Source organism: Abrus precatorius, unplaced genomic scaffold (genome assembly GCF_003935025.1).
Source record: "Abrus precatorius isolate BTA unplaced genomic scaffold, Abrus_2018 Scaffold9, whole genome shotgun sequence".
NCBI lineage: Eukaryota > Viridiplantae > Streptophyta > Magnoliopsida > Fabales > Fabaceae > Abrus > Abrus precatorius.
Genome location: NW_020874439.1, coordinates 12,351,910 through 12,375,297, shown reverse-complemented (window position 1 = coordinate 12,375,297; position 23,388 = coordinate 12,351,910). Strand labels below are relative to the sequence as shown.

Genomic DNA, 23,388 nt, shown 5'->3' with positions numbered 1-23,388 from the left:
GGTTGCGGATAACAAACAGACATCCCAACAACATAACCTTCTTCATTTCCTGCCTTTTTTCCCGTTCCATATTTAGGTGTTAACGTGCATAAAACTCTTCCATCCTAAATTAATAAGAAAACATATATTTAGAAGTGAAGATGCATTACAACAAATGAAGAGTACACGATAATTATGGCAAATATTATACACCACCTGTCCATAGAGTTGCATTGACAACACCTGTGTGCATATGAGCAGTACCATATATGAGATAACCACCTTTTTCTAATGGGATGTTTGCTTTTTGGACATGAGGAGAATCACTGCTATGATTTGCCAAAATGGTGTATTCTGCCTGTAAGGACCATTAAAAAATCTTTGTTTTTCACTACTCTTAATAAAAGTAAAATACATTATATCTATAACTAAATTTAAGTTAAAGAATCTACTTTTTTTTAATGAAGTATTGCCTTTAATAACTTATCTATTTGACAATCATGGATTGTTTTGGAATCGTTTGATCTCACTCTATCAGTTGAATCAAGTATGTAGACCTTAACTGGTACTTGATATTTGTCCCAATAAACCCACCTTATTTTGTATCTTATGGAAAGTCCTCCGTCATTATTATGCTAGTGGTCCACAAAGGAGTTAATGTAATAATAAATAATTAGGTTATGCATCTTATACTCTATAATAAAAAAAATCCTAATAAGCATGATTTAGTTATTGGGTTCATCGACTTAATGAGGTAAAAAATTTTATTCAACTATAATCTAACTTCTTTAGTGGGCTTGTTCTTTGTGTGTGACCTTGCAAGTTTGAATTGTGATATTAAATATAAATTATTTATATTTCATATCATAAATAGTAAAAAATATTTAACAATACAACATTACTTCAAAAATACTAAGAATCTCACTACACTAACATAAACTATTTATGAGTTAATATATATTATATAAATAGTCACTTTGTCTATGTATCTAATTGAACTCAAGACTTGAAATGTATCACCTTTTAAAATTCAATTTTATTTCTTTGACACCTAAAATAGATTTTTTCCAAAATAAATATCTTAATGAGCACAAGCATGTATTTTAGAGACTAACTTTCTCAATAAACCTTATTCATTTTACACATGCTACAGAGGAAAAAAAATCCCTTGAGACTTTATACAAGTAGCCACTAGAAAGTGATTATATACCAACTACTCTCACAAAATTAAATTTTAAAATACCTTACCACAAAATTCAATTTTCAAATATCCTACCACATTGTAAACCACATTATCAAATCAAGAACTAATCAACAAACTATTAGAAGACAATGTCAATCAATGCATTGACTTAATTCACAAAATCAAATCAAATACAAATAATAAGTCTCTTAATATATTTTTCATGTTTAAATTATTTATGTTGGCATGTATTCATGGATATATGTAAATTATTCAATTTGAAAGATAATGTGATACAAATAAAGAAAGGTTTTGTGTTTATTTGAAATAACTGGAATCAAGTTTTGTGCTACAACAACATTAAGAAGTTTTAGGACTAAGTTACTTGAAATGTATATGAGTTAAGTGATAAAACACAGAGAATATTGAAATCTCGGTTAGAAGACTCTGTCGAGACTGAGGAAATATGACTTCTGGTAAATTATTATGAAATTGCACGATTTGGACTGAGTTCGAGAGTATCCGACCATGGCACATTGTGTGCTAACGTGTTACTGTCTTATAAATGTTTGCTGAAATGATAGAGCATGATGATTGTGATGAATTGTATGATAGAGCATGATGATAGTTGCAACATATGTATTAGAACAGTATAAAGTGATGTGCCACAGTTGAGATATGGTATGGATAGTTCAGGGATACACTGGAGTATAGGGTCTGGAGTTGATTGTGGAAATCTGGGAGAAATGAGAGTGGTAAATACATTTTACTAATGTGTACACGATGTAAGAGTGAGAAACATTTACAGCCCTCACGCTTATCTCTTGACCGAACTCCTAACTATACTTTTGCTTGGAAGGCTGTAAACGCACATGTTGTATCTGTGTGTGATTTAGCTTACAATCGACTATCTATGCTGCGTAAGTCCTTCGTAACTAAAGAGAGTACGTTGGCAGTGAGTTAGGGGCCTGAGAGTGTAACATCTTCAATTTACATCTAGCAATTTGTTTGGTTTATATTAGATGTATATAATATAGAGTAGCCACTGAGAACATTTCCAAAATATTCATTATAACGAAATTCTCTCAATATTATAAATTTTAAAATATGACATTGAAAATCATTTACAAACCTTGGGCAACATAAGATACCATTAAAGCAAAATATTACAATTTTTCACAAATTATTCTAATCTCTACAGAGCAACCTTCCTTCTAATACCCTTGGGTTATGATTCTAGGACGAACTAAACATCTTTGTTTCATCGCTTTCATTACCTGAAAATATTAGTAAGGGTGAGTATCTCCCGCCCACTAAATCTGTTATTTACCATAAGCAAAATAATCATAATTATATATATATATAATACTGAAAACATTTTCTAACATGGGTTGAACTCTTAGTAGCACTCAACTCATACAATTCACCATCACAAAGGAGTACACACAAGACAATTAATCAATCATATTTATCACTTTTATAACATGCATCTCTCTCCAAATCTGCACCTCATAATACATGTATTATACCACGTCAATTAATATGTCATTATACATGTGTCCTAATTGCACCCGTCGATGTATTACAAGACATATATCATAACAACATCAACCGATATGTTACAATGCATATATTATAATCATACAACTGCTATACTACTTAATACACATCACACTTTCACATTTATTTCACTTTCATATCCAATGCCCCTAGGATCCCTTGTGGACTTCATAGCTTAGATAGCCGCTGGTTACCCCCAGCAACACGGATACACATGTGCTGTCCCGGCCCTTTTTAGCAAAGGTATAGTCAGGAGACTCGTCAGGAAATAAGTGTGTGGCCTGTGAATGCTTCTACTTTCAGCAAGTCATTGTGCACTTGTACACACTTAGCATTCACCAACCTCATTTTTCCAAGATTTTTCAAATCTTATTCGGACTCTATATCCCCAGTGTATCTCTCTAGCTATCTAAACTCACCACCAACATTTCTCATTCTTTTTCACACCCTTTTCATAGGGCAACGTGTCATAATACGTGAGTCTTGACCGCATAACTTGGTGTATTACAATACACATATTATGAGTACACCCTCTGCTCGTACCACAATATCTGTATTAGAATCACATCCATTCATATATTCTAACTCTCATATCATAATCACTTTTCTCACAATTCCACCATCATATCACACCACATAGAAAACTTTTCTTTATTCGAGAACGGTCAAACACTTGCATCAATAACATAGTTTTACCCATTTGGCATGCTTCAGCAATTAAACAACATCGATAATAATCATATCATTCACCACGTAAATATCGTCAACTTAATTCAACCAATCTCAACATATCTCAATCATTATTAAATATTCATCTAAGACAGAAAATCATCACACAATCAATACAATGTGTCAGAGGCCGGACACCTCTGGCCTCAACCCAATCGTGCAATCCATCACTCACATGTTCTTAGTAATAGTAATAGGTCGTCTATTCTAAGGTTTGGCATCATTCGTTTTTAATACTAAATCCTTCATTCCCCAAAACATCAAATGACACATCCCAACTACTTCTAAACATGTTCGCTTAGTAAAATCGTAGTATTTCTCAAAGACAGTTTTATTTAAAGCCTTTATTACAAGTTACATTTAGATAGTTATTAAAATAGGTAAGGATTTTCCTTTTTCAACTACTCAAGAGAGGTTAGGGTTTTGGATCAACTCCCCCTTACCTTAGAATGGAGACCCACCACGAATTCAACGGTAGAAACACCTCTTACACAGATTCTTGCCCTAAACACATGGAATAATCCATGAGAAATCAAGATAGATGAAGAAAGGGTAAAAATTGAAAACCCTAACCCAAAATACTTACCTCCAAACACTCCAAACATAATTCCAACCTTTGATCTAGGGCACAAACGACTTAAGAGGCAATTTGATCGGTGAAAAATGTTAGGGATTGAGATAATTGAATGAGATAACAAAAAGGAAAGTGGAAATGCCTTCTCCTTAACCCTAAACTCCTTAAATACACAAAGCATCACAACAATCTCGCTATAGCGACACCCTCTCTCGTTATAGCGAAAATCTCAGAGGAAACTGCACTGGTTTCTGCATAATCTCGCTACAGCGAGACTGCACCCTGAAATGCACCCTCTACTGTCGCCCTCTCGCTGCAGCAAGGGAACTCTCGTTGCAGTGAGAACGCAACAGTTTCACCCCTCTTTCCCAGTGCCTTCTCGCTACAGCGAGAATAGAATAGTTTCATGCTCTTCGCTCAAGGTCTTCTCGCTACACCGAGAACTCCCTGCAGTTCACCCTCAGTTTATATTTTCAACAACTTCAGTCAATCTAAGTCAAAACTCACATACATTTATCTATATACACACATCCACATTACCAACATAAATCTGGATATACACCGAATTAACAATACACATACTTATATTAATAATGAATTCATTATTACCAAAATTCGGGGGTGTTACAGAGAGTACCTAGAGTATCGTTAAGTTGATGGAATATTCAAAATTGAAAGGGATAAAGTGGCACAAAGTTATCGATTTGATGATGGTATTTGGCTAAGTGTAAAGTGATGTGCTTTCATGTTTTATTATTATATGTTTAATGGAGAAGTTAAATTTAGAGGGAAACAAATGTGAAAGGATTAACTGTCTTTAAATTATAAAAGAAGTTATGTTACATGTATATGCTAGAAAAAGTAGAGAATGTATGTACTTTGCATATAAATTGATAAGTACTTTGGAATCAATATGATAACGTTGAAATGAATTGAATAATGGAATTATTATATTAAACAAGGAGAAACAGATTTTAATTAATCCAATAATGAATGAATTTCTTAGAAATAGAGTGTTCCTAACTTATTATGTGACTTTTAAGAATACTTTCTGCATTGATTCTATTATTTTATAAATTAAGATTTAGTGGGCAAAGGATGCTCACCCTTTCAGGTAAAGAAGGTCGACTTGTTCTAGGGTCATACTTGCAAGGAATGATAGGAAGGGAACTGCTCCATAGAGTTTAATTTATATAAGGGAGAATTGTAAAGATATTAGTGAATAAATTCTATTCAACGTTATTTACCCTATGTAATTATATTGATGAAAGCTTTTAAGTTGGAGTTGAAGCATTTTGATAAATTTACTGAAAAAAATGATTAGAAAATATATGTATAATACTTAGTGGCTAATTGTTAATATAACAATTTAACTTTTCTTTAAATTGTGAATTGAGAATCTTGAAAAATATATCAATGAGACTTCAAAAATTTTATGTTATCTACCATCAAAACAAGTATTATGAGCCATAAACATCACCTCTACTTTACTACCAAGCCATCATGCATGATATCTGTCATTATTGATTAATTTACTCTACCTTCTCCCTTAGCAAATCTTTTTCTAATTTTATATGATTTATCAGATAAAATTTTTATTATTCATATGATACACACTTTCTTTTGGGTTGTGCATTTTAAATAGGCCATATGTCTTGAACAAACAATGAGTTAATTATTTAGTTTAAATAAAATTATAAACAAAATGGTAATCTAAAGCTACGAATAATAAAATAAATTAAAAGTAACGAAAATGGAAGCATAATTAATTTAAAAAGAAAACTTTCAAAAGATATCTTATTTTTCATATTGATTATGTTTTTTTAAATTTTTAGTTATTATGTGAATCTACTGTCGCTTAGGTTCGTTCTTGATTTATTCATATAGCATTTTCCTAGTTTTTTTATACGTAGTCTCAAATTTACACTTTTGGTCAGAAAATATATATTTTTTATTAGATGTTATTATTTTAAGATTTACGTGTAATTAAACTATCATAAGATCTTATACATTTTCTTAAATACTCATTTATACCTCAATAACCTTAAGATTAAATGTACCTTAATGTGTAGCAAAGCTACTTTAAGATCCAACACTTGTTTTGAAAAGAAATTTAACTTTTTCTTAAAATTAGTTTATAATTGGATTGATTTACATGAGATAACTTATCAAATTTTGTATTTTTCAAAAAGAAAACAATAGAATACTTCAAATATGATAGTTTGGTAAATTGTATATATTTTGTGCAATTTTATTAACTTTAAATAAGGTGAATGATTTAGTTTAGACAAATTCTCAGCATCTGCTTTCAAATGCAAAACAATTTACCTTAGGCAATTTGGTGAATTGCATTTTATTAATTTTTTCTAAGAATGATGCAATTTTTAGTTCTCTACTGCAGGACGGAATACCTGAAAGTAAGAAAATTTCTTATCCTACTAAAACAAATTTCAAAAAAATTCTTATATTTGATTTTACTAATTTCTTGGTTTTGTATATTTTAACCTGTATTTTAATTTGAAGTTAAAATAATTATTTATTTTATAATTAATAATAATTATACAATTAATTACAAATAAATATTGCATGAATGAATATACTTAGAGGTGTAGTCGAATTCATTTTTCGTCCTTCCAAGTGTATATATAAACTCTAAAACTTAAACTCATTTTAAAAAATAAAAAGAATTTCTAATTGTTCTTGACTTCAATAAAATTTGTTGGTAACTATATTTTCTTTTCACAAAATTTTTAGTTTATCTTTTGTAATAACACTCGCACACAAGCATGCTGTGATAATTTAAAAATAGTAAAAACATGTTTAAATGTTTGTAATCTAATCAATAGATAAATTTTGTACATTTTTTATAAATATTTTGAAAAATATATACTAGAAAATAATACAACGATAACATACACAAAAAAGATTTAATGATGTGTTAAACAAGAAATTTTGAAATTTTAAAAATGGATTGTGCAATTTGTGGTAAACTAATATGACACATGTTACTAGAAACGATGATATTTATGTTACCATAAATAAAATATCTTAAAAGCTATTATAGTTATTAGCTGAAGACATATAAATGTAAGAATGTGCCATATATAGCATATGTGTGAAACATTTCTTATATTTAAATTAAATTTTTAACATTCTCATGCGGTAATTGCTCTGCCAAGTAGATGTAAAAATGTCCCATAGCCCCTGTGCGGAACTCATTTTTATATCTAGACTCTAGAGTCAAGGTTTCACCATCGTTGATTCTGATTGAACCAGGTTGCGGATAACAAACAGACATCCCAACAACATAACCTTCTTCATTTCCTGCCTTTTTTCCCGTTCCATATTTAGGTGTTGACGTGCATAAAACTCTTCCATCCTAAATTAATAAGAAAACATATATTTAGAAGTGAAGATGCATTACAACAAATGAAGAGTACATGATAATTATGGCAAATATACACCACCTGTCCATAGAGAGTTGCATTGACAACACCTGTGTGCATATGAGCAGTACCATATATGAGATAACCACCTTTTTCTAATGGGATGTTTGCTTTTTGGACATGAGGAGAATCACTGCTATGATTTGCCAAAATGGTGTATTCTGCCTGTAAGGACCATTAAAAGATATTTGTTTTTCACTACTCTTAATAAAAGTAAAAGACATTATATTTATAACTAAATTTAAGTTAAAGAATCTACTTTTTTTTTAATGAAGTATTGCCTTTAATAACTTATCTACCTGACAATCATGGATTGTTTTGGAATCGTTTGATCTCACTCTATCAGTTGAATCAAGTATGTAGACCTTAACTGGTACTTGATATTTGTCCCAATCAACCCACCTTATTTTGTATCTTATGGAAAGTCTTCTCTTTGGGCCTTGAAAACCCTCTCTCAATTTGCATTGTAGGTTGTCTAGACAACAAAAAAGTCCACCCTTATAATGTGTGCTCAATGGTTGGCCGTGAATGTCCCTTGAGACATTATAAAAGTTTTTTGGAAGATTAAAAAGGTCACATCTGCATTCACTGCAACCTTTCTTATCTTGTACCCCACGCGTATCAATGGCCATAATGTTGAACAACCATTTCTCTTCATATCCTTTTGGAATTTTTGCAGGGTTACCTAGTTCTATTGCAAAAGGATCAGGAATATTTGAGATTGTTCCACGAGATTCACTTCCAAAGCCCCAATAATGTGGAAGAATATATTCATTACATGGGCCATCATTTCTTTTATAAATAAAAGCCTCACGAAAATCTTGACTAAGCTCAGGGTGACGTGAAAAAGTAATATTTTCAAAGTATCTTATAGCAAACCAATGATGAAAATAAGTTTCATACAAAGGTACGGAATTTCCATCTTCATCAACTAGTTCAGCATCAAAACTCTTGACTCCAATATGCCCTCTTGGAAACTCAATATTCATAAATGTTTTTGCTGCAACCGATCCTGGTCTTACTTCAAAACTCTCAGACATGAAAGTAGCTGTTTTGATATGATTTTGATAGGTTGAGGATACTGTGCTTGGAAGCGACAACAAAATTGACAATGAAATCATCATTGCTTTACAAAATAACTTCATATTTACCTGAACAAAAACAAAAGTAGTGTTACATAAGTAGGTGCAAATTAGCTATATTTAGGATGTTATACTTTTCAATAACCCTATAGATAATTCATTAGGTGCTTGACAAAAATAAGACTTGAAAAAGACTAAGTGCTAAAACTTGAATGTTAATAATTGCATACCACATAAGGAGAAGACAAAGGGTTGACCATGATAAAGATTTGATTATGCTTATTGAAAGTCTAAGCAATTGTTGAGAATTTAATATATTGATTGGAGACAAATTTTTGCATGTACAGAGGTCTTGTATGTTTCTTTTATAGTAGAATATTTTGATATGACATAGCTGGCAAAACTAAATACAGATTTAATATAAATGATAAGTATGTTTCTCAATAGGTTTAACAGGTGTGTGAAATTATGTGATTTGGATGAAAGTTGTCAAAAATTAAATAGGATGTCAAACTATGCAAGCTATTATTACTTAAGCATGCAACTGTTTAGAGTTATTTATAGGAGTTATATATTAACACCAATTAGGACTTTGTCTCAACAAAATACTTTTAAATTTATTTTTCTTAATCAATTTTGTTTATAGATTTTGTTAATAATTTTATTAAAATAAAAAGGGAATTAGAAAGAGTAGAAAAGCATTACTCCATATGTTACATACTAACCAACATTCCACGAGAAACTACATTAAACTACAGTGTTAACTATCACAAAATGTTGTATTTTCTCACATTTTAATTTTAAATTAGGCAAAAGTTTTTTTTTAAAAAAAAAACATGAAAACTAGTCCCTGAAAGTGTAACAAACTAAAAATATATAAAAAAAATATATAAATTTTAAAAAATAAAAATAAAATATGTAAGAAATATTAAAAAGAGGTTAAACTGTATATTTTGCTTAAAATTAAAGCAGTCTATGTTACAGTTTGTAGATATATTTAAACATTTTGTATTCTTACCCCCTTAACTAAATATAAATTAATATTATTCAAATTTAAATTATAAAAGATACTAGTAAGAAATAAAAATTATATAAGAATGTAAAAAAAAGTATTACTCTATTTGTAATTTTAAGTTACACATGATTTAATATTCACTCTACTCAAAGATCAAATTTTACAGTTTAATTATGCGACATATGTGTAACATTTAAGTTTCATGTTAACAACACCATATAATCATTTATCAAAATATATTCTTTGAAATTTTATTTTTAAAATAAAATGTTTGATGCTGATTATATAAAAATTAAAAATAATATATAAAATTAATTTAAAATTAATTATGAGAAATTTAAAATTTAAATTAGTATTAAACTAAAAAACATACATATTGCAGAAAAATAAATTAATAATTAATTTTTTTTTGTTAAAAACACTTTTGTTTGAAAATACTACTAAAAACAATCTCATTTAAGAGCATTCATAGAAATATTCGCATTCAAAAAATAATATCTACAAATTATAAATAGAGATATATTAAAAATAAATCTTTCAACACAAGTCATAACAGGACATAAATTCATGTTAGTCTAAAGATGTAAGTTGATTTCAATTTTTCTTTTAATTATTATTATTATTTAATTTTATAATAAGTTATCAAATAAAAATAAGTAAATAAATAAATAAGAGGTTAAAATTATAATAAAATAACTTAAAGTAAAGAGGTTGAAATTTGGCATTCAGATTAGTAGATTAAAAAGTATAGATATAATTACTTAATGTTCTTAAAGTATTATTTAAAAAATAAATATATTTTTTTAAAATTATATTTAAAATACACTAAAGATTCTTATAAGAATGAAATTAATAATTTTTTTAATCTATGAACTAGTAATCTTAAAGTACTTATTGTAATTTAATAAATATATAATATGTCTTAATTAATATTTAATTGTATATATAAGAAAGCCCTAACCAAAAAGAAAAATAAATGAAAAGCCATCTCTTTTGCATGGCAACTTGTATTATACCTATGTTACTCCAATAGCTAGACATCGTAAGAAATTTTTTTCATAACTAGTCAAAGGTTTTCTAAATTAAATGTAAATTACCTAATAGAATTTTAAAAAATATATGATAGTGATTTTAATTTAATTTGTTAAGAATTGTGTGCACAACAATGACAATGAAACAAAATGATCCCAAAATACTTATGCAAGATTTAACTTATCATTATATGAATTTTATATTTAACAATTGATCTCGTGTAAGACTTAGCATTTAAGATTCACATTTTAAAGCATACATATACATACAACATTAGTTTGTTACAAGAAAAATATAAGTTCAAGTCTCTATGTAACACCTTAAATTTAATTTCAATTAAATAATAATTTCGCAAATTAGATAACCAATTTTTTCATAAAATATTTCGAAATAAGTGAAGGGTTACAAATTAATATCAAATAACTACTATAGAAATAGTTCAATTATAACAATTTTAAAATAAAATCTAAGTCCTATAACAGTCCATCCGTCCCTTCACTGAGTCTGGTGTTGATCGTCTTGATTACCTGAAAAATGAATGTAAGGGTGAGTACTCTACACTACCCAAAAACACACAATCAACGTAGAGTCTGACCTCCAGAACATTTCCAACACATTAAAAAAACACAATCATAAGCAGCATTTCACATCTATAAGTACAATTCATAAACTCATGCATATGCACGTCAGTCACACTCACTATAGCACTATGATAACAGATTTACACCATGAATGGTCGCCGGTTACCCCCGCCTCAGGGATACCACGTGGGCAGTCACGGGTCGTTCAACAAAGATAGTGGTCAGAGGTCTAGTCAGGAAGAGAGTGTGTGGCCCGTGGTGCACCCGTTCCGCAATCGGTGTCACCACCACTCGCTCTTTCCCAAGGTATTTCTACAGTCCTCATCTCCCACATTCCAGTGTATCGCTGAACCATTCACAACACATTACAACAGCGCTAATACGCCCATTCACACATATTTCATTCACGCATGCAATAGTCATGCTTACACACGGCACACAACCTATATTCAATTCACAGCACACGGCATGCAGCCTACAATTATCGTTCATATTACACGGCTCTTGGCCTACATTTTCACAATATTCATTCAAATATACGGCACAAGTGCCCATACTCATTCTATCACACAATATTTACATATAATCCAAATCCATTAATTTCAGATCACACATAATGTTCACATATCACGGCACATGGCCCAGATTACATTTCTCAGCAATTTCCTACCTACTAACTCAGCCACAACACAATATTCAGCAAAATATCAATAATTCATGCATAAAAGAGTAGGATAGAGTCCCCCTTACCTTAGATTGAAGACTCACACGCTAAATCCACCAAGAAGTGCTCCCCCTCACGGATTTCATCCTAAACACATGGAGAAACTTCATGAGAACTCAAGGAAACCACAAAAACAGAGAAAGGGGATGAAAAATCAAAACCCTAACCATTAAAACTCACCTCCAAGCGTTCCCCACAAAGATTTAAACTTCAATCAATCTCCCGAACGACTTTAGAGGCAATTTAATCAGTGGAAAAGGGTTTGGGAATGAGAAAATCCAAGGAATTTCGAAGGGAGAGGGAGAAATAATCCTCCCCAAATCCTAACCCCCTTTAAATCCCTTTCTGGTCGTGACACTCTCGCTACAACAAGATCCTCGCTGTAGCGAGACGCCCTCACGCTGCAGCGAAAATATCAAACGAAACTGCACCCTAGTTTTTGCAGAATCTCGCTACAGCGAGACTGCACTCAGAAATGCACCCCAAACTGTCGTTCTCTCGCTGCAACGAGAAGTATCTCGCTATAGCGAGAAGGTGACAGTTTCAGTCCTTCCTCCTAGGGCCCTCTTGCTACAGCAAGAATCCTCTCGCTGCAGCGAGGATAGCCCAGAATTACACCTGCACTTAGGCACTTAGCCCATTTTCAGTCCAACCAATCATGCATACACACACATATACATATGTGTGTGTATGCATGATTGGTTGGACTGAAAATGGGCTAAGTGCCTAAGTGCAGGTGTAATTCTGGGCTATCCTCGCTGCAGCGAGAGGATTCTTGCTGTAGCAAGAGGGCCCTAGGAGGAAGGACTGAAACTGTCACCTTCTCGCTATAGCGAGATACTTCTCGTTGCAGCGAGAGAACGACAGTTTAGGGTGCATTTCTGAGTGCAGTCTCGCTGTAGCGAGATTATATATATATATATATATATATATATACACACACATATATATCATTTAAATTTATATAAATAACAATAATTAATATTACCAAAATTCAAGGTGTTACACTCTAAGTATTCACACGAATAGTCTACTAGAGTCCTTCGTCATTATTATGCTAGTGGTCCACAAAGGAGTTAATGTAATAATATGTAATTAGGTTATGCATCTTATACTCTATAATAAAAAAAAAATCCTAATAAGCATGATTTAGTTATTGGGTTCATCGACTTAATGAGGTAAAAAAATTTATCCAACTACAATCTAACTTCTTTAGTGGGCTTGTTCTTTGTGTGTGACCCTACAGGTTTGAATTGTGATATTAAATATAAATTATTTATATTTCATATCATAAATAGTAAAAAATATTTAACAATACAACATTACTTCAAAAATACTAAGAATGTCACTACACTAACATAACCTATTTATGAGTTAATATATATTATATAAATAGTCACTTTGTCTATGTATCTAATTGAATGCAAGACTTGAAATGTATTACCTTTTAAAATTCAATTTTATTTCTTTGACACCTAAAATTGATTTTTTCTAAAATAAATATCTTAATGAGCACAAGCATGCATTTTAAAGACTAACTTTATCAATAAACCTTATTGATTTTACACATGCTACAAAGGAAAAAAAAATCCCTTGAGACATTATAAAAGTAGCCATTAGAAAGTGATTATATACCAACTACTCTCACAAAATTAAATTTTAAAATACCTTACCACAAAATTCAATTTTCAAATACCCTACCATATTGTAAATCACAGTATCAAATCAAGAACTAATCAACAAACTATTAGAAGACAATGTTAATCAATGCATTGACTTAATTCACAAAATCAAATTAAATAGAAATAATAAGTCTCTTAATATATTTTTCACGTTTAAATTATTTATGTTGGCATGTATTCATGGATATATGTAAATTATTCAATTTGAAAGATAATATGATAGAAAATTTAAATATATTTCTTATCTTTTTCGTTTTAGTGTTAGAGCTTGGGATTTTAAAAACAATGACTCTTGAAGAACTCAAATTTTCAATTCACTTTTTTACTAGTGCTCTTGCCTAGTTTCAATCAAATTATCAGCTACAAAATTCTTGGTGACATTAAAGTAGAAACTCTCAACATGATGATCTATAGAGGGGATACAACCTTATCAATATGAAATACATTTCATGACCAATTATTGCCTAATTCAAAGACAGTGAGGCTCAACTTGTAACGCTCTACATTTTATATTCAAAATATGTATAATAATTTAGTCTCATTTGAAGAAATAAATATTATCAATTAAATTGCTACGATAAATGTAGCATCCTCATTTTTTATTCCTTTGTTTTTGGTTAAAATAGGAGTTTTGGTGCAGGACTTCTCGCTCAAGCAAGACAGATATTTCCTGGACTGGCTATTCTGCAGTATTCTCACTCAAGCGAGAAAGGATATAATTGCCTCAACTGCCCTGTTTCAATAGCCATGTATTTTGATTTACTGAGACTTATGAGTGTAAAATTTGGACTCGACTCCTCATAAAAGTTGTCAGAAATTGTATGCCTGAAATTTAGAAATTGTTTCATGTCAATAAATTATGTGTATCATGAGATATGGCCAAATTACTAACGTATGTTCAGAGTGTTAGTGTAGTTGATCCCTGTCAGAAACAGCCACTGTAACCTAAAAACTGGCACTATTCTATAGGGTATTTGAACTTAATTCTTTCATAAAAGTTGTAGATAAATAAATCCTTAAAATTTAGAAACTGGTCTCATGTAAAAATATTAAGTATATCTTGCGTTATGGCAAAAACCCTGAACCTTATGCAATCTACTCAAAAATTTCTCTGTCATGACTTTGACCAACTTTTGTAACACCTTAATTTCTACCAAGATCCTCTCTAAAAAAATATATATGCATTAAGACTTTTTTTTTTCACTATTCACTCCAAGACAAACATGATTATTCATAAAAAAAAAAGTCCTTCATTTGAGTTTGTTCTTCACAAAGCATGTATATTAAATTAGTCCAACATTTTATCAATATACTAAAATCTTCATTATTACTCTAAATTTTCTCAAAATAATGTTATGAAAAAGGTGGAGATAAACGCTTAACATCACACACTATGTGGAATAAAATTCTGAAATCATAAAGAGAAACATATAAATAAAAAGGAAAGTATAATTATATAAGTCTTTCGTCCAAACGATCCACGGTAAAACTACCATAAAACAAAAACCCCACAGTTCGGTATTTCAAAAGTAATTAAATCGGCCTAAAAAGAAAGCCTATGAGCAGTGTTCATCCATGACAAGGCAAAATAACTATCTACAAATAAAACTCTAATGAAAAGAAATCCTCACTAGGATTAGATTCCATTCCATCAGAATTGGACGAATCGTCTACGGGCTGAGGGCAAGGAGTGGGTGGCAGGTCGTCCGGGTCGCTGTCGATCCAACCAATGGCGGGTGGTGGTGAAGGGTGTCGGGTGGAAGGTCCAGCTTCCTCGGAAAGGGGTGCCCGAATGTTAAGAGAATGATGGGGTACTGGCCTGACGGAAGACTCAACCACTTCGATGTCTTTCCACTCAGGTGCGGTTGCAGGAGCAGGGCTAGGGCAGGGGGTAGGTTCGGGGTCAAGGTCAATGATGGTCTTACCTTTATCCACAAAAGTTTTGAGTCGTTTGGCAGGAGGTTCTTGAGACGATGGAGAAGAGGGAGGTGAGTGAATAATAATACTTCGTTCAAGTGGTAGGGGTACGGAGATTTCAGCAAAAATGTGGTCGTTATAGTTTGGCTTCCATCAGTCTTCAGCGAGAGGTCCCAGGGACATGGAGATCATCCCCTGGTACATGAGGCAGCGCGTTGCTGGGTCGTAGATCCATCCCTCCTTCCCTCCAAAATCCTCTCCCCAAATCCTCGCTTGGAGTGGGTCCATCTGCCACGCAATCATGCAATACAACAACAACAGCAAAACGAAACATGACACCAAAACAGAACAGAAAGGGTGAGTTCCAAGCAATCTTCATTCATGAATCAAATCAGAGAAATAATTAAAATGAGTCGATAGTATTACAAAATCAGAATTCCAATAAACGCCAAACCTCAATTTAATATCTACCAGACAGCCAAGAAGCACAAATGGATTTACAGAAAATCATTAATAATACAGTTCACACAATGCAACTTAGAACACTACTACTTTCTCGATTTCTATCATTCCTCCAGTCAAGGCGATCGGAGACCCTCATTCCCTACAAGCACACATTAACCACAATACTTCAGGGTTATTTATCGGTATTACCATTTTGGTTCCTTAGGAATGAGTTCTGCCACAACCCTCGGCAATGCTTGCTCGCGTCAGGATTAGTAGAGGTTTCGATGGCGTCGTGTCCTGGCCGCAGTGAGCTATTCTGCGCCATTGGGGCAACCCCCCTCCACTACCCCCAAGGTTCTCCCCTCAAACCTGAACACTCACATTCCCCAACGGTGCCAAACTGTGTCCTTGACTCTCGATCCCCCATACCACATATGTAAATATCCGTATACTAATAATGATAAAGTGAAATCAGGGCACACTTAAAAGGGGTCACGCATTCAGAAGAAGGAGTATGCACATGCACTCGGGCAAAAGTAAAAGAAAATAGAGGAAGATGGAGATGAAGGCAACAACTTCAACAAGATATCCAAAAACCCAAAAGCATATTATCTGCATAGGTATTACAAAATTTTATAAAATAACCATAACTTAACCCCACATGCAAACTTAGATTTTCAAGTTAGAAACTGGCAACATCCATTGTTTATTATTAAAACAAATTTTGTTTTTAACTAAGATAGAGTTCCTTGGCTCTCGGCTAGAAAAAGAAAGAAAAAAAAAGAAAATAGGTGGGGAGAAAAGAATGATTTCATGATAAAAGATTTTGAAAACAAGATGGACAATAAGAGCTGAGAAGAGATGAAATGTTGTATCACGAAAATTTATCATGCAAGAATAAAATCATCTAAAGTCATCATTTTCATTCAATGACCAATACGAACAAGCAAGGATCATGCAAGGTTTTCGGTATCATTGACATGTAGACAATGTTTTCACTCATTCACACTCATTCGAGTTACATCATATTATTATTATTATTTTTATATTTATTGAACAAAGAAATTAAGAGATGAAGAGAAAAATGTTTGCATGCAACCTTTAACAATCAATGGAGACAAAAGCAAGAGGAACAATATTCATCAAACTCAACCACACACATTTGAACATACACATTCGTTCACACACAATCAAGAACTCCCCTAACCTTGTTTGGTTTGAAAAAGAGAGAAAGACTTGGCCTTGGCGCTTGTGGGAGTTTGGTTACGACTTAAGTCCTCAATGGCGGTACAACCGTTTAGAAGAGAGGGGCAGACGGTGTCGAAGGCTCCTCGGTGTTGGAAGCTCCTTGAGAGGTTAGTGGTGGAACGTGTTGCTCACTAGAGGAAGAGAATAGAAAGTTTTGTGTGAATGTGAAAGATGTCGAGAGAGGGAAAAGGGTGCGTGAGAAAAAAGGAAATTCTTTTATAGTATAGTGTAAGGTTCAGCTCTTCTTATCTCTCAAAAGGGCTGGCGGTCAAGAGCTACAAAAGGGAAAGTTTTAGGGTTAGGTTAAGTGAAGTGGTACAACTTTTTGCCTCCTCCTTGGAACGGTCACGCTTCCTAGTGCGCCAGTGTAGGTGAAACGTCCCATTAAAGCATTAAATGCTCGGAGTGGGAAAAGAAGCAACATTTAATGCTCCACACTCATCCACCAATCAATCATTAGAAGAACATAACCGTGATTGGTGAGTTGGTTTCCGCGAAGCCATGCAATTAAGGCAAAGTAGCCACTTAATTTTTCTGATGGAGGGAAAAGGGGTTTTAAACTTTCTATATTCCATTCACATGAAGGGTTGTGACTCCTAGCCTACCTCGTGGTCAAGGTGAAGCCTCCTTTCCCAATTGTGGGTGTGTGAAAATCCTCCATAATGAGTAGCAAATGCCATAAATCAAGAAACAAGAATATGCAATTACTGAAAAGTAATTAAGGAAAGAATTAATGGTTGGCATGATTTTAGGGTTTTAATTGCACCAGGTAACAACTTCTCATGTTGTCTCATTATCCTTAAATGGGCAGGTGGCGGTTTCAAGTTTCCATGGGGAAGAAATAAATTCAAACCCTCAGCATTCCCTGCACTTGAAACGTTGAGTCCCTTGGGTGGCTAGGGAAAAAGTGACGCCTCCTCCACGACCATGCAAGTGCAAGAGTCTCCACAAAATAATAATTATAACCAATAAATGAAGGAAGCATAGCATTAATACTGGGCACGGTTTGAGGGGGAATAAATGTTCCAGGGAAACATTTTTGTGTTGATTGGCTTGCCCATTTAAATGTTGGCCGCGGTTTAGGTAATTTGAGGAAGGGAAGGGGTCAGTGTCTCTTCGCGTCCCTATGGTAATTAATTCAGGTGAGAGGCAATTTAAATGCTAAATTCAGGTGAAAGGTCAGCCCACACATGAAAACGGAATTTTGCATTTAATGGGAAGAATGGGGTTTTAATTTTCGGCTGCACCAATTAAGAGGGAATATTCAAAAAGAATCATCATGTGTGACAGCCATAACTCACTTAGGTAGCTAGGAATGTAGAGAATTTAAGGTTCCTTTTGAGTTCTCCCACACTTAACCCTAACTTAATAGAAGCATTTCACCCTAAGGGTTTATTGGCGCAAGTGAGAGTGGGGAACACAAAGGGATTCATGCAAATCCAGTTTAATTTCAAACAAGTATCAATAAAAGAGGGAAAGAATTAGGGCTCCACTTTTGGTTGCACCATAAATGAGAAATTTCCAAATAATGGCCAATCAAAATGCAATGGTTCATGGGTGGTGGCTGCATGTATTTAGGGTAACAAGAAATTCAAGTAATGCATTAAGTGCACTTATTATGGTCAAGATTCCAGCCATTAGAACCGATTCCCTCTCTTCCCCACATGCATTAAACAATTTCGGTTACTCTATTTAAGAGGGAGGGAATACGAAAGTCATCAATGTACCTCTCCAAATTTTCTTTACTTACACGTGGACTATGGTGCCATAATGCCTCATTGTATAATGAACCTAGGGTGTATGATATTTTGGAAGGACTCACGCATATCTGGACAAAAGTCAAGCGGGCAATTTGGGTAAAGGTTTAGGGAGGGTAAGGATCTCATGAAAAATTTTCTTAAAATCCCTCAATAAGATAAGAATACCACATAATCAATTAAACTAAAACAAGGACTAAAATTTATCATACTCTCCTAGGGTTGCTCAAGTTAGTTTATTACACGATTTTTATAGTTATACATATACGAAAATAAATAATCATATCCTAGGAGAAATAATTATGCAAATAAGGGACATAATATGATTGGGCAATCAACTACGAAAATTTATAAGCCAAATAATATTTTTGTTACTCAGTTAAAAAAAACATTTTAATGTGTAGCAAGAGCTAAACTAGAGTACGAAAAGAAAATCAAGCAAGGAGTTACTAATTAATAACCAATAATCCCTACCATGTAGACCAAAATTAGGGATGTTACAATACTCCCCTCCTTAGAAAAATTTTGTCCTCGAAATTTGACACTAACCTACCGTAAAAAGATAAGGGTAGCGTTCTCGAACCCTTTCTTCATGTTCCCACGTGGCTTGACTTTCATGGACTAAGGGAATCTCTTTATTTCGAAGTCTCTTGATCTCGTGATCACTAATTCGGTGGGGAGTAACCTCAAAGGTTAGGTTTTCTTTAAGGGGTATATGGTCAACTTCGATCACATGGGACGAATGAGGAATGTATTTCTGAAGTTGAGACACATGAAACACATTATGAAGTTTGGACAGGCTCAATGGTAAGGCAATTTGATACGAAGACCCTCCTATTTTCTTAAGGATTTGGTAAGGACTAATGAATCTAAGACCAAGCTTTCAAGGTTTCAAAATCCAACCAACACCCGTATGCGGGGTGACTCTTAAAAATACATGATCTCCTTCCTCGAATTGTAGTGGACGTCTCCTTCTATTGTAGTAGCTCTTTTACCTGCTTTGAGTTGCCTTTAATTTGTCTCAGATATCCCTGATATTTTCAGTAGTTTGCTAGACTATCTCCGAACCAATGATTAACTGTTCTCCCGCTTCATACCAACACAAAGGCGTTCTACATCTACGCCCGTATAACACTTCGAACGGGGCCATACCAATGCTAGAGTGATGGCTATTGTTGTAAGTAAACTCTATCAGTGGTAGATGTTCATCCCAGTTTCTGCTACTCTCTAAGTTGTATACTCATAGTAGGTCTTCCAATGATTGGATAGTCCTCTTGGACTGCCCATCGGTTTGGGGGTGATAAGCTAAACTAAGACGCAACTTTGTTCCCAAGGCTTGATGTAAACTCGTCCAAAACCTCGATGTGAAACGTGGATCCCTATTAGAAATGATCCTCTTGGGAATTCTGTGCAGGCGAACAATTTCCTTAATATAAAGTTGAGTCAACTTCCCCATAGAATATCTAGAATTTATGGGAATAAAATGGGTAGACTTGGAAAGTCTATCTATGATCACCCATACCGCATCATGTCCCATTGACGTCCTTGGAAATCTCGATACGAAATCCATCGCAATGTCATCTCACTTCCACTCAGGAATTTTTAGGGTTTGCAATTGTCCAGCCGGTCGTTGATGTTCTATTTTAGCCTTTTGACAAGTCAAGCATGAAGCTAAAAAACTAACGATATCTTTTTTCATTCCCGGCCACCAGAAATCTTTCTTCAAGTCCCCGTACATCTTCGTTGATCTAGGATGTATGCCGAACTGGCTCCTATGGGCCTCTTCAAGAATCATTCGTCTAAGTTCATCCTTGTCTGGCACATAAATTCTCTCCTTGTACTTGATCAATCCTCGGTTATGTTTGCATATGTTGGGTTCTCGCCCTTTCTTCTTGGCTTCCAATCTCCCTTGAAGAAATTCATCTTGCTCTTGAGATGCCTTGACTTGAGCTCAAAATTGATTATTCACTTGGAGCACTCCACAAATCAAGCTGTTTTGTCCCACTTGAACATCCAAGTTAAGACTTTGGAATTGTTCAAGGAGTTCAAATTCCTTTATCATCATCGTTGAAGTGTGTAATGTTTTTTGGCTTACGGCGTCAGCTACAATATTAGCTTTTCCAGGGTGGTAATAGAGTTCAAAATCATAGTCTTTAAGAAATTCCATCCATCTTCATTGGCGCATATTCAACTCTTTCTTATCGAAAAGGTATTTCAAACTCTTATGATCGCTGAACACTTCAAACCGTGACCCGTAAAGATTATGCCTCTAGATCTTAAGGGCAAAGACCACTGCAGCTAGTTCAAGGTCATGCGTCGGGTAGTTCTTCTCGTGAGGACGCAATTGTCTGGATACGTAAGCCACTACCTTCCGTTCCTGCATCAATACACACCCAAGTCCTTGGTGAGATGCATCACAGTACACTTCAAATTTTCCTTGGGGGTCCGGAAGAATCAATATCGGAGCTGAGGTCAATCTCTTTTTCAACTCTTGAAAGCTTGTTTCGCATTTTTGATCCCATACAAAAGGTTGATCCTTTCGGGTCAAACGGGTGAGAGGGGTGACAATCTTCGAGAATCCCTCAATAAATTGTCGATAATATCTAGCAAGTCCCAGAAAGCTACGGACTTCTATTACCGTCTTGGGCGATTCCCAAAGTAGAACAACTTCTACCTTGGACGGGTCAATCGCAACACCTTCCTTAGAAATAACATGCCCCAAGAAATTCATCGCTTCAAGCCAGAATTTGCACTTCGAGAGCTTAGCATATAGTTCCTTTTCTCGTAAGAGTTCCAAAACAATCCTCAGGTGCTACGCATGTTCTTCAAGACTTCATGAGTAGATAAGAATGTCATTGATAAAAACTACCACGAATCGATCCAAATAAGGATGGAACACACGATTCATGTAATCCATGAATACAACAGGAGAATTAGTCATGCCAAAAGGCATGACCAAATACTCAAAGTGACCATATCGCGTTCGAAAAGCTATTTTCGAAATGTCATCTTTCTTGACTCGAATCTGATGGTATCCCGACCTCAAGTCTATCTTTGAAAACACAGACGCTCCCTTTAATTGGTCCATCAAGTCGTCAATCCGAGGCAAGGGATATTTGTTCTTGATGGTTACCTTGTTAAGTTGGCGGTAATCCACACAGAGCCGCATACTTCCATCCTTCTTCTTGACGAGTAGGACAGGGGCTCCCCACGAAGATACACTTGGCCTAACGAACTGTTTCTCAAATAACTCTTCCAGTTGTTGCTTCAATTTAGCAAGCTCTACTGGCGACATTCGATAGGGTGCCATAGAGATTGGTCCAGCGCTAGGAACCAAGTCTATAGAGAATTCAACTTCTCTCTCCGGAGGTAATCCAAGCACATCCTCGAGGAAAACTTCAGGATATTCACGAACGATAGGTATCTTATCAAGCATAGGATCGTCCGTAGGGTCTTCAACAGCAAAAATTGCAAAAACTTGCGGTTCCACATTCCTTAGAGTACGGGTACACTGAGCATCTTGGCCTTCTTGAGTCCCATCCTTGGTCTTTTCAACATTATACGAACTGAAAACTAACTTCTTATTGGGACAGTCTAACATGACATGGTTGGCGGAAAGCCAATTCATACCTAGGATAATATCCAACTCAGAGAGGGGTAGGCAAATTAAGTCAACAAGGAATTCTTGGCCTTCCAAACAAATTTTACAATCACGACAAACAAGGGAGGTAGCAATAAAGGGTCCGGCAGGAGTAGAAACAATAAGATTCCCGGTCATAGGAGAAATAGGCAACTTCAACTGCCTCACATAATCATTGGAAATAAAGGAATGTGTTGCCACCGAATCATATAACACCCTTAAAGAAACATCATTTATAACACACGCACCTTGAATCAAACCTTCTAAGTGAATGGCTTCAATACCACTCATCGTGTACACGCGTCCCCTCATGCTTAGCCTTCCAGAAGGATTCCTAGAGTTACTGGGGTTTGGCTGACGGCGATTCCCCACTTGATTCTAACCGCCATGGTCGTTGCGATTCCCATTCCAGCTTCTTCCCTTGTTTCTTCCTCCCGCATCATTCCTTGTCAAGTGACAAAAAGAGCTATAATGGCCTTGTTGGCCACATCTGAAGCAAGTCACAGGATTTTGACGACAATCCCGTTGAAGATGAGGTCCTCCACAGCTGTAGCAGCGCAACTCAGGTTGCCTCAGTCCCCCTTGATCCGGTTGCCTATTGCCAGAGGAATTCCTCCTTTGCTGATGGTCAGGGCGGTTATATGGCTTCTTTCCATCTCATATCTTCCTCCTCTTGAAGTCAGAATTTCCCCCACTCTTTTGGGGTCCAGTGTTCTTCCACGCAGCTTGTTGTGCTTTGGTGTCATCCTCATAGATCCGACACTTGTCCACTAATTCAGGAAAATGTGCAAT

General features: G+C 34.3%; 1 protein-coding gene across 1 annotated transcript; it reads right to left on the bottom strand.

Annotated features, from left to right (window-relative positions):
- Positions 1 to 184: 184 nt before the first annotated feature.
- Positions 185 to 8,616, bottom strand: LOC113850830. Its single transcript, XM_027481359.1, has 4 exons — positions 7,771 to 8,616; positions 7,493 to 7,636; positions 7,177 to 7,404; positions 185 to 337 (listed from the first exon to the last, which is right to left on the bottom strand). The coding sequence occupies exons 1-4, from the start codon at positions 8,614 to 8,616 to the stop codon at positions 185 to 187; spliced, it is 1,371 nt and encodes a 456-aa protein (XP_027337160.1).
- Between the last annotated feature and the right edge of the window lie 14,772 nt (positions 8,617 to 23,388).